Consider the following 13,183-nt stretch of genomic DNA (forward strand, 5'->3'; position numbering starts at 1 on the left):
TGGTTGTTATTATTTACAGAATCTTGGTAATTGGTCAGTCTTTTTAAATGATGTATGCAGTTGTTCATTGTTCTAGAAGTACTGGCATTACCTGTACCTGTACCAGAAAATAACACCAAAGCATGCTTCAGCAAGATACGGATTGGCCAATCCTTTTTCACTCCTGAGTAAAGCCAAGTATTTATCAACACTTGTCCTATGGGGTTGGGCCGACCTGGCAGGCTGCTCTGTTTGGAGAGAACATTGGCAGAAATCAAATACATGCCAGGTCAATGCTTAGAACTAGGACTTGGCTTGGCTCTTATTAAATAACAAGTATCCATCTAAATCCATGTGGATCAGCAGTTTGACAGGATAGTTGACTTCACTTTTTTCAATGCAGTTCTACATAGTAAGTGCAAATCTGTTTAGGTTTTAGCTAACTGCACGGTTTAGCAGAATATCACCATTTGGGGGCTGATTGCTTACCTACCACTGTAAGCATGCAATTATTCATGGAAAGAGTTTTAATCATTGTACCATTTACTAGTAAATAAATCAGCTCAATATGTGGTTTATTTAATTTGTTTAGTCTTTGGAACGTTCCCCTTTACCTCTGACACAGTAAACCCGAGCTGGCATGGACTCCATGAGTTTCTCCACAGTGCATGTTGTACAGTTCCATTACTAGTCAGGAAAGTGTCATAGAGATATAAATTACCACTAATGACACAGAACCTTACATAACAGCAGCCCCACGTTTCATTAGGCAACCCCAAAACAGATGCAAGATATATTTATAGATATAAGACCTTCCATCCAGACACATTTAGCCAGGCCTTGACCATGAGGAAACCTTAGGAGCCATTTATGTATCTGAGCTTTCTGAAGTGCTGGGGGCAGCTTGGCCATGAAAGATTCAGCCGAAGCTTGCACTCTAGGTTTCTTGTCATAATGGCAGGGAGTTCTTCTTGGAAGTAATCAAAGCGAATCCTGTAGAGACATGTAGGATTTAATATAGCTGCCACTTTTTTATTTAAAAGGCAGAGTTTGCAGTTGTATGTTTGTAATGATATTAAGAGTTAAAGTTTAAACAGCTCTGTAGCTTCCAGGAGGTTTAATGAGGGTGTCAAGTTAACTGCAGTCCAGCATGTTCTGCCACTCTTGGCCAGTCAGTCACAGGGAGTAGGAGCGAGTTGGAGCTCTGCTGGGCAGGAAGCCTAAGACCAAGGCCTGCTTCCACCATAAACGAAAAGCCTGCCATTAAAACACAGTGAAAGCACACATGACTAAAACAGTCCTGATGAAAGCTATGCGCCATAGTTTATTTTCGATTTTTTAATTCTATATTCTGACAACTTATTTGCCGTAGAATCACTGCTTTTGAAATATGAAGGATTCTGCATATATTAATTACAATTTCATTGTTGATACTGTGCAACTTTTTCCACACCTCCGTGCATCTAAAAATGTCAGAAAGCTACACCATGTAAGTTTTGTGGATTTGGTGACCTCTCTGGTGAAAATGTGTAACTACTCGCAACGTGTGGAAAATACTTAATATAAAAAATATAATAATTTTTGTAACATGGGCTGTGCTTCGAATTTAATGACTGTGAGCTTATTAAAGGAGTACGTAGAATGTAGACAAAACATCATGAAGGATGTGTCTTCCATCCTTGGTGGTAAATGAATGATCTACTATTGTCATCATATCTTCATCAGTATGATGATGTTGATTCGGAGACCTAAACAATGTACCAGACTTTTTTTTGAGTCATATGACATAGTCCAAAAAACTCAACACCTATTTTAGTGTTTTTTTTTTTTTGTGTCTCAGTAATTTTTAAAATTTTTTAACAAAAGTATCTTACATAGCGCAGCTTTATTTTTTTCAAATCCACCCTTCGAGTCCACCCTTACTGCAGCTTAACATCTGGATGTAGTCTTCTCTTTTGAAACCGAATTGCTAAATATTCACAATATTTGGAATTGAAGTGACCAATGAAAACAATGAGACTAATGATTCTTACTCTGCAGGAACCTAACATTATCATAATGCTCAAGAAATGTTAAATGAACTTGCTGCTTAGAGGATTTCTTGTTCTTGTGTATGCAAATGTACTGTGCATGTGGGCTAATGTACCTCAAGCCATCAATATTGCCCAGTTTTCAGAAAGTATAGTGTAGCGTGTCATGTTTTGCAACAAAAAGCTAAAAGGGTGTAGTGCTCACCTTCAACAGCAGGGATCTATTAAGGCTGGCAGTGTAGGCAGCAACCACTTTGTTCCTGATACGCCTCTTTCTCCAGGTGAGCCATGCTCTCTGTAGCACTTTACTTTCATGCTGGAGAGACAAAAAAATGTGAGATTAGCCTCAGCGACCTTTGCGCCAACTTTGTCATATCAACTCAACATAGTAAGAACAGATGTAGACTGACAGTCATATGACATTTTTTTGCAATGGGAATGGTCTAGATAAGAAAACACGAACTTTTTGAACTTCAAAAATAGCCTCCTAAATATGCAAGCATAATACAGTTACATGATAGTTAAAACACCTTGTCATGTAACGGTATTTAGTTTTTTCAGATGCTGATAAGGTGAAACAGTTCTCCGGTAATACCACATTAAAAAAAAAAAAACTTATCAAAAACTATGAGCACAATGGGTTTCATTCAATATTTCACACATTGCACTGCACTAAATCCAGTTAACTGACTTATTAAGCTTTGTAAAGAAACGTGCAAGTGGTAAGTGTCTTTTAAGCACCAATGATAGCTAGAATATGCTCAGAAAAGCAGATTGTGGTGTACTGCGACTTAATTTATAATGATATGATAAAATAATGTTATATTTTGCAAACTTACTCACAAAGCTACTGTGATAACTCAATATTAAGTACTAGCACTGAGATTGTACTGCTACATATTGTAATGCACACTGTGATTTGCTGCAAAGGCTAATAACAATTATGAAACATACTTGTGGCAATGACCGAAATGATAATAATATCAATAATAATGACTGACTATTTCCTTCTTTATAAGAGTAATAATGTCACTTGTTGTGTGTAGAGTAGTGAGACAGCAGTCTGGCTCTTCCAGGAGGCCCAGTGTAGACAAATTAGTTCTCTCTGTTCTCTTCGCTCCACCGCTCTGCAATGCCAGCGTCTCAGCAACTTAGCCCTGTCACAGTACAGACACAGTACAGTGCACACCAACAGAGGCAAATGAGCAGAAACTTCCACTTTCCACCAACTTACTTTATGCTATTAAAATAAGAAGTTTGCAGTATCTTAGCAATGAGACTGGAGCAAATGGCTAATTATGGGTCATTAACTTGTTTTCCCTGATGCCCAGTTTGGTGTTAAAAGGCTGGCGAATGCTGCTCAAGCTATGGGTGGGTGCGTTTGATGTTCTGCCAGTAAGCAGATATGCCAAGTACCAGAAGTAAGTAGCAATAAAACCAAAAAAAGCCAAAAACAAAAAAAATGAAGATGTGCTTGAATAGAGCAACAGTGTGTGAAAACATTACAGTGTCTAGCCAATGCAGCAGCTTCAGTTTGCCTGGACTGGAGTGTAAACTTTGACAGTACTCATTAACTGAATATAAATGCCTTTTAGACACTAGGCTATGATTTAATTGAAGAAAAAATGCAAAACCTCAGACTTAATTGCCCAGTAGCAGATCCTCCTCACTCCTGTCAGTAGAAATGTTTGGCCAGATTTCTGTCTAGACATTTTCCTCCAATTACCCATATTACAAAGAGCTGATCTGACAGGTGATTACACAATCACTGCATGTGTGCATAAGGCACATTATATGTAGTAAAAAACAGTACTGCTGTCTGAAATGGCTGTCCCAGGAAATACACGCCTGGTCACTATAGTAATAACACTGAGAGTCTCATTTACTTAAAGCCTCTTTCTGCAGATTCCCTTGTGTGCCAAACTGACACTGACGTTTTCAAAAGTAATAATAACAAATAATATATTTTTTCCTTGTAACTCAGATTAACTTACACACTGTTGACGTAGTCTGTGCGAAATATTGTGATTCGAGCAATGATGGAGGAAAGGGGATGGGTGTAACCTCTCTAAAAAACAGCCATGGCAAGGTATAATGGACATCACAACCATAGCTTTCTTGATATCAAAACATTATGTACAACAGCCACAATAAAAATAGCATTTGAACATAATAAAAGCACGTTCATGTATGTTGACTATGAACAAACCGGTTCACTTCCAGTTTTGTAAATCATGCGTTTTCCCATTAAAATATATTTCATTTTACTAAGGAACCTCTAAATAAAATCTAAATATACTGAACCAGTTGTATTGTAGGATAGTTATATTGTACAATGATAATGTTGGCATTAGGTCACATTACAACAGCTTTTCTCAGCACAGCTATGAATATCATTTTGGAGAAGAAGCTACCTCAATCTCGCCTGAAGCAGCCTTTCTGACTGTCTTCTCTGAACTTCCTGAACCCAAAGAGAAAAAAACTTCTCACTAAGGTGTAGATCACGCTGCTTCTGGGCCATTATCTGTTGGGAGAAAGGTGAGGAAAGTGGGGAAGGAGAAGGAATCCAATGAAATGTCACTGTTCACACTAGGCCTTAGAATTTTGTGACAGAGATTTTCCTCTGACACCTTTGCAAATGCACCTCTCAAGTAACGACTATGTGTGCCACAACCTAACGAAACCTGAAAATTATGAAAAACTCCTGGTACCTCATGGTGCCATGCTTGGAACACAGCTTTTAGAAGCCTTTCCCTGTCTGCCTCCCTCATCCGCCATGCAAGGGACTGCACAGCCTTATGGGATGCTGTAGCCCACCTCCAAGTTCTGAAAGCTGATTTGACTTGAAATCGCTGTAGCTGCACCTCAGCAGTCTGACACTTCTGCTTTGTCTCCACGGCAGCAGCCCTCCATGCGCAGAACGACCTGAATGAAAATCATGACTCAGAGTCAAAACAGCACTGATTTACAGCGATGGTTGAACACAGTTTTCTTCATACCCTAAATGTAGTTGACCAGCCAAGTCAAGCTTGGTATCTAAAACTTGCTTCTTTAGGTTTGCTCTGGAACTACAAGGTTAACGCAGCTAACGAGAAACAAGAACTTATACCTTATACAAGGTACACTACCTTGCCAAATGTATTCACTTATCTGCCTTCACACGTATATGGACTTGAGTGACATCCCATTCTTAATTCATAGGGTTTAATATGATGTTGGCCCACCCTCTGCAGCAATAACAGGTTAAACTCTTCTGGGAAGGCTTTCCACAAGGATTATGAGTGTGTTTATGGGAATTTTTGACTGTTCTTCCAGCAGCACATTTGTGAGGTCAGACACTGATGTTGGACAAAAAGGCCTGGCTCGCAGTCTCCACTCTAGTTCATCCCAAAGGTGTTCTATTGGGTTGAGGTCAGGACTCTGTGCAGGCCAGTCAAGTTCTTCCACAACAAACTCACACATCCATTGATGCACAGTCCTGTTGGAACAAGAAGGGGCCGTCCCCAATCTGTTCCCACAAAGTTGGGAGCATGAAATTGTCCAAAATCTCTTGGTCTGCTGAAGCATTAAGAGTTCCTTTCACTGGAACTAAGGGGCCGAGGCCCAACTCCTGAAATACAACCCCACACCATAATGCCCCCTCCACCAAACTTTACACTTGGCACATTGCAGTCAGACAAGTACCGTTCTCCTGGCAACCGCCAAACCCAGACTCGTCCATCAGATTGCCATATGGAGAAGCGTGATTTGTCACTCCAGAGAACACGTCTCCACTGCTCTAGAGTCCAGTGGCAGCACTTTACACCACTGCATTCAAGGCTTTGCATTGCGCTTGGTGATGTAAGGCTTGGATGCAGCTGCTTGACCATGGAAACCCATTCCATGAAGGTCTCTACGCTGTTCTTGAGCTGATCTGAAGGCCACATGAAGTTTGGAGGTCTGCAGCAATTGACTCTGCAGAAAGTTGATGACCTCTTTACACTATGCGCCTCAGAATCTGCTAACACTGCTCTGTCATTTTCATAGCTGAGTTGCTGTCGTTCCCAATCACTTCCACTTTGTTATAATACCACCGACAGTTGACTGTGGAATGTTTAGTAGTGAGGAAATTTCACAACTGTACTTGTTGCACAGGTGGCATCCTATCACGCTACCATGCCGGAATTCACTGAGCTCCTGAGAGTGACCCATTCTTCCATTCTTTTAATGTTTGTAGAAGCAGCCTGCATGAAAGAACATGCAGAAAACACCTTCTTGCTGTGAGGTGACAGCGCTAACCACTGCACCACCCCATATTATTGCCAGCATCATTAAATATCAACAAATGCCATGAAATCCATACATGACATGTTTTTGTTTTCTTTTTTTTGAACCAAGTCCAGTGTGTTTTTCTGTTTAACACTGAGAATATTGAAAGAGGTTCAAGAAGAAGAAAAGTTGGATTCATCAAGTAGTAAAAGTGACACCATTTTTTATTTTTAATTAGTGTAACTGAATAACAGTGGGTAAAAGCTAGAGGTGGGAGATCTGGCAAAAATATAACATCACATTACTTTGACATCTTGATAAGTAAAGATTTCTCCTTTTTTTAATGGTTTAATAAGCTGGAACGAAGAATAAAGTACCAGCAGTACCACATTAAAAATACTACAGTGATAAGAATGCAATGATTTTTATTCAACATTTCACAGAATGTGCTGCACTAAATCTGATTTATGAATAAGACTAATTATGGAATAATATAACATGCATACAGTGTTCTAAAAGTACCAAATGTTATCCATAATATACGCGGAAAAGCATTTTGTGACATAATTTATCATGAATATTGTCATATTTCCCGTGACAACCCCTAGTATCAGCCTGTTCTGCTGATGAAGTTCAATAAACAGCAAAAGGAGCTCAGCCACCTCACAGAAGCTGAAGCTCTGCAGCGGTGCTGTGTGTGAGCGCTTGTGTGCTGGAGCTTGTACTCTGTATTTACACTAAAGTTTCAAGGGCACAATATCACTGCTAAGAGCTGATAGACTGATAAGTGCTTGGTTGTTAAACATTACCTGCAGCCTGCACTACTTATGCATTCTGAACAATTTAAAGGAGGTTTATAATTATGAACATGAGGTTGGCCTATATAGTGTAGTGCTTACCTGTGTAAAAGGCCTTTTTGGCTGTTGAAGCAGGCCACCCGGTGCTGCTGGTATGCTTTAACCCATTGATGGAATAACATACACACTCGCCTGCCTTCCAACCAGAGACGCACAGCTTCCTCCATCTGCCTGCAGCCTTTATGCTCTAAAACAGAGAGAAAAAGTGTTATACTCACTACATTAGATACTTGTGAAAGCAGAACACTGATCTGCCATTTTAATCGGAGCATCTACACTCACTGAGCACTTTATTAGGAACACCTACTTATTCATGCGATTATCTAGTCAGCCAGTTGTGTGGCAGCAGTGCATAAAATCATGCAGATAAGGATCAGCAGCTTCAGGGAATGTTCAAATTAACCATCAGAAAGGGGAAAAAATGTGATCTTAGTGATTTTGACCATGATATGAATGTTTGTGCTAGATGGGATCCTGGGATTTTCTTGGACAACAGTCTAAAGTTTACTCAGAATGGTGCAATACAGAAAAAACTTCCAGTGAGCAGCAGTTCTGTGGATGGAAACGCCTTGTTGATGCCAAAACTGGATTGAGCTAACAAAGAATACATTAACACAACCACTCTGTATAATTGCTGTGACAAAGGTGTGGGAAATCTTGGTGCACTGTAGGCCTGTTATTTCTAGTCAGTCATTGCTTGAATGCCACAGCCTATTAGAGTGTTCTTGCTGACCATGTGCATCACTTCATGGCCACCAATTTACTTCTCATGGCTACTTCTAACATGATACTGCTCCATATTACAAAGCAAATGCCATCTTAAGCTGGTTTCATGAACATGACAATGAGTTTGGTGTCTGACTGAAAAAATCTGTAGGAATTGTGAGATGCAATCATGTCAACATGGACCAGAATTTCAAATGAATGTTTCCAACATCTTTTGAAATCCATGCAATGAAGAATTGAGGCTGTTTGGAGAGAAAAGGGAAGCCCTACCCAAGCATTAATATAGTGTTAAAAATAAATTGAAAAGTTGTCAAAACAGTGGAAAAACCTGAACTCAAAGCACACATGACATTACTTTGCCAAAGTAAAAAGACAAAACCTGACCTTACTTTACTAAAAGCCCCTACATGAGCAGTAATTTAAACAGATTTGCCTCACTGAGATGCAACTGTAACAATCACAACAGTGAAATACAGTACATATGACATTATGTTTACACAGGTGACATGCAGACAAGGGCCAAAATAAAAAGCAAAAGTTTACATGTTGTTTGTCCTCTTTTTTGTCCCAAACGTATTTGCTACCAAAAAAGTCAAATAAAATGCACACATGAGACTGCGTTTAAACACTAACATGCAGAAATGATAAATGATAACCCAAAAAGCAAAAGATCCACTATACTGGTTTAAGACTGTTTGAAGTTCTGCAAGGTGCAAGGCGATAGATGTGCCTTCATTACATTTCAAGGTGGATTGTATTCAATTCTGAAATTCAGAGAGGTCAAGCAAAGTGAAAACAATGGAGCAGAAGTTTTGTTTTTCATTTTGGCACGTATTCTGCATGTTACTGTGGAAACGTGGTGTCATGTGTGCATTACTTTTCATGTTTTTTCACTGCAGTGACTAATCAACTACACCTTCCATGACAATTTAAAGGAAAACCAACATTAAGTGTCTAAGTAAGATGTTGGGTATTCTCATCTTTAGTGACCCCTCGTGGTTTATCATAGGACAGTGCAACTTTCCTCTATGCGGAAAAGTGGACAAATGCCCATCACAGCTTAAAGAGCCACAGGGTGTCATCACTATAGGCTTCAATCATTCACATCTGTACTGTTCTCTTGGTGTACATCACACATGACCTCACTCACTTGTGAAGAATATAGTGCAGGATGACCAGATCATATTTCCACCTCCCTGTAAACTATTGCCTGTAGTTGTGGTTGGACTGCTTTTATTTGTACAACCTGATCACTGTCCCATTGACAATCTCAGTCACCTGATTAACAAGTGTTGAACTGTTTTTCTTGCTCGTCGTCACTGAATGTGAACTTCTGACCACAATTTCCAGACCAATTTTCTGATTTCCATATATTTAAATCCACATATCATTTAGTTACTGGTCCTGTCGAAACACCAGGCAGTTGAGCAGTTGTTCTGACTGAAGCTCCTGACATCTATTCCACAATAATGAACCCCCTTTCAAAGTCATTTAGATCTTTTCCTCTTGCCATCCAAAATTGAGGTCAACTGGGTCTGCTTAGCATTTTTATACATTTACAGAATGGCAGGATGTTAACTGCTTAATTCTATCATGCAGAACATTTATCTGCAAGCATCTGCACTTCTTATGTTTCTCCACTTATTTTGTCATGGAGAAAGCAGTGAGACAGAACCTTGTATTAGGAGATAATGCAGGCTTGAATAAGCATGCCAAAGTCTTTTCTACGTTCATGTCTGATATTGCGAAGACAAGGGCAATCTAAGCCTCTGAAGGGGTTCATGCTAGTTGTGTAAAGGCCAATTCTGAGGGTATCACAGATCAGTGGAAAATGACATGAACCTGAGCAGGGCCTGTAGTCTAAATCAAGATAGCTGTAGTGAACAGGAACCCTACTCTGAAAGGTTTTGCGCATTCAGCCTCAGGCTTCAGTCCTTCTAAATGAAAGGGGTACAGTGTAGCAGTGATCTTATCTATTTTAACGCTGGCTGTATCTTTCATAGCAACAGCTGTGCTGAACCACATCAGCTAGAATGCTGCTTGATATTACTGTATTGTTTAAATCCATATGACAGTGTAATGCCTGTACTTACAGAGAATTATGACAAGTAACTACAGCTACTACTGGTTTTACCTTTAGCCCATCTTGACCAAGATGTTAGAACTAGCCGTGTTGCTTCTTTCTGCCTCTGAGCATGAAACTGGTTGGCTGTTCTAAGTGCATCTCTCTGCTGCAGCCAACACACATACCACTGCAAAAGAAAACGTGCAACATGACTTCCACAACCACAACACAGCATGCATCTTCAGTCTTCCTTTAATGGCATTTTCAAATTGTGTAAACTGCTACTGATTTATCTTATCACCGATCCAAGAAGGTCAAGACCCGTTCAGAGTCCACTGCAATATATTCCACATCATAATGTGACATCACCTATAGATGATCTAAATGTGAATTCACAGGCATAGATCAAGGCTTTGCTTGGGGTACATTGTATGCTAAAGTTAGAAATATTTGTCTGACCCTCATAAGACCCAAATGCTCCGGGTTCGGACGTTATATCCCAGATATGTGACAGACTGAGGTTAGGTTTAAATTTGATGTTCAGGTTACTTTATTCTTCTTTCCTACCTTTGGAAGCTTAAGGTCAAGGTTTTTAATCTGGCATGCTGGAATCATAAATTTGTGAATTGTCCAAGATACATGAGGCCCACGCCTGTGAGATAATGGATACGTGGAAAATAAAGCTGCATATTATGGAATGATTATCCAGACTAATACACTTTAGTACTACTTGATGAATAACTCAAGTTTATATTTACTTTTCATTTAATTTACTGTATAGTAATATTTTATTAATGTTTTGTATAATCTGCCCTGTAATGGACTGGCATCCTGTCCAGGAACAGCTGGGATAGGCTCCAGCACCCTGTTTGTGCCAATTTTGGACAAAATGTTATTTTGCTCATGTCAGTTTCAGACTTTGTATGGGCTCTTGTCAGGTTCAGACTCAAAAAATGATAACGTGGTTCAGGTTGGGTGAGGTTCAGGGTGCTTTCATCTTTGGTCGTTTCAGTTTCTCTGACCAAAACAGCAGGTGTGAAAGGTGCTTCAAACCATGGTCTGGACCAAAGGACCTGCATTTTGTCTGACCAAAAGAGGTGTTCCCAGATGGGATCAAACTAAACCATAGTCCAGTTTGTTTGCAGTATGAAAACACTTTTTTGGATGGTTTGGACTTTTGAACCATAAAACAATCGAAGAAAGAAGAGAATAAGAAGACAATTAAAATGACCCACAATAGCACACAAAGGGAGGAGGAGTCAAAATATTAAACTGTAATTTGCTCCAGTGAAAAATCAATGATGATATAACTTTTGCATGATGAGGATGTTCATTTGGCTAATTTGAACTAGTCTCAAGTACTGCACTTGAATTTGGTGCTGCTGGTAGTAATGCCATAATACTATCAGTACAATGGCAATGAAATTAATCTGTTCATTCATTTTTTCTCCATCCAAACAGAAAGTTGAATTGACAACACAATGACGCAAATGCTAAACTGCAATGTGAAACCAAAAAAACCTTGGATCGGACTTTCAGGTATGAAAAAGGCCATCAGTCAGAAAGTTCTCAGACTAAATTTGAGTTTGGTCAAAACTTTCAGGCCTCTTTAAAGCTCTACTTTTAAACTGAATCTACACGATTTTCCTTTTACCCTAAATGTAGTTGATTAACCAAGATGCCTGGTGCCCAAAGTTTGCTACTTCAGTTTTGCACTAGAGCTAAGAGGCTAATGCAGTTAATAAATAATGGAAGCTTATAGCCCATCAGTTAACACTGTCAACATTGCATGCTTAAATAGATAGATAGATGTTGTATCTATATCTATCTATATCTAATGAAGGTAGCAAGTAATGGAAGTTTATACCCCATCATTTAACACTGTAAATACTGCACTGCCAAAAACTTCTTTTGAGTTTTTAAGTAATCTCAAATAGACTTTTTTATGGGGTTTATAACACTGTATAACATACTTATCTGTAAAAATGGTCAAAAGTACATTGCTTAGCTAGAAACAGCAGTAACAGCCTTCTGACATCTGATGTTTTGTCTGAACACAAAACCTGGCTGATGACTATATTTGGAGTATTTAATGAAAGTATTCATTTAACTTTAAAAACAAATTTAATTATCCTCTCCACTGAAGAAATATTTAGGTGAAAATTTTCTCAGGAATATCTCTGGTCAGGAAGCCAAGAGATAAAAGTGCAAGGAGCAGGTACTGAATACAATGTGAGAATCTCAACCTTTTGCAGTAAAGCTGTGTTGATTTTCTTGGCTGTGCTGCGTTGTGTGGTGGCTGATCTCCAGTGCTTAAAGATTTGTGCTGTCAGTCTGCTGTAATGGAGGTTGAGGCGGTCTTCGAGGACACACTGCCAGCTCTGGGTCTGGATCAGCACCCTTCTCCACAGGCTGAAACAAGAGCTCACCACCCTGAGCTCAATGCTGTACTGGAAGCAGGCCTCGCTGTAGCGCATTCCCTGGGCTGTCACTGTGTGAATGTGCCAGGCCAGCAGCAGTCTGGGAAAAGAAGACAAGCTCAGCTTTATAAAGGGGCTTTATGCACTGCCTAATTTACAGGGCTAAGGCAGATAAATAATCACACAATAACTAGTTTGCTTGAGAGAAAGGGCTTGTAAATTGTAATATAATACATATATTATATATTATAGCATATATATTATATAGCATGTAAGTACTCAAATTAGAGAATTAGAGAATTGTTATATGTTTAAAAACAAGAATATTCCTGAGAAATCTAATGTGAAATAGTAAATGACAGACCTATGGGATGTAACATGCCATTAAAAATGAATCTCTGAGAATCTCTGTGCTGTCAGTGACAGCAAGCAATTTCATTAAGACATTTCCAGTTTTTAAAGTGGTAGCAAAAGTCCTAGTATGCTTGCTGATTACTGTTGGACTGTTAGTACTAGGTAACATTATTACACTTTGTATTTTAATTTAAATGTATGTTTTCTTGTGATTTTGTCATTTGTCAATGTTAATTCAAGTCATTTTTCAGAAGGTATTTCTAAGGATCAGATATAAGTTAATCACAGAGAAAAGTCAAGTCAAGAAGCTGCTGAGAAAAGGAAACAGGCAGTATAGCGTCAGAAATAAACTTACTGTGCAGGTGAATTTTTTGTTCATCGGGGTATAAAAAATTGAAATGTACCCTCAAAAGGTACAACAGGTCCAACTGGAAAAGTGGAAAAGTTCATATTTCATAACTTAATGTTTTAAACCAGGACAATAAAATAAAAGCCTGCAGATGA

The 13,183-nt window shown here is 39.0% G+C and overlaps 1 protein-coding gene across 1 annotated transcript in view; it reads right to left on the reverse strand.

The window, feature by feature from the left end:
• Window positions 1-1,009: 1,009 nt before the first annotated feature.
• Window positions 1,010-13,183, reverse strand: part of LOC108432091 — a 45,752-nt gene continuing 33,578 nt past the window's right edge. The window contains exons 19-26 of the mRNA XM_017705690.2: window positions 12,152-12,425; window positions 9,975-10,092; window positions 7,157-7,301; window positions 4,721-4,934; window positions 4,424-4,533; window positions 3,043-3,166; window positions 2,215-2,325; window positions 1,010-1,236 (exon numbers count right to left, since the gene is read on the reverse strand). Coding sequence (XP_017561179.1) covers window positions 1,156-1,236; window positions 2,215-2,325; window positions 3,043-3,166; window positions 4,424-4,533; window positions 4,721-4,934; window positions 7,157-7,301; window positions 9,975-10,092; window positions 12,152-12,425 — 1,177 coding nt within the window. The 3' untranslated portion in view covers window positions 1,010-1,155. The remainder of the gene's footprint in view (window positions 1,237-2,214; window positions 2,326-3,042; window positions 3,167-4,423; window positions 4,534-4,720; window positions 4,935-7,156; window positions 7,302-9,974; window positions 10,093-12,151; window positions 12,426-13,183) is intronic.

This window comes from Pygocentrus nattereri, chromosome 29 (assembly GCF_015220715.1).
Source record: "Pygocentrus nattereri isolate fPygNat1 chromosome 29, fPygNat1.pri, whole genome shotgun sequence".
Taxonomy (NCBI): domain Eukaryota; kingdom Metazoa; phylum Chordata; class Actinopteri; order Characiformes; family Serrasalmidae; genus Pygocentrus; species Pygocentrus nattereri.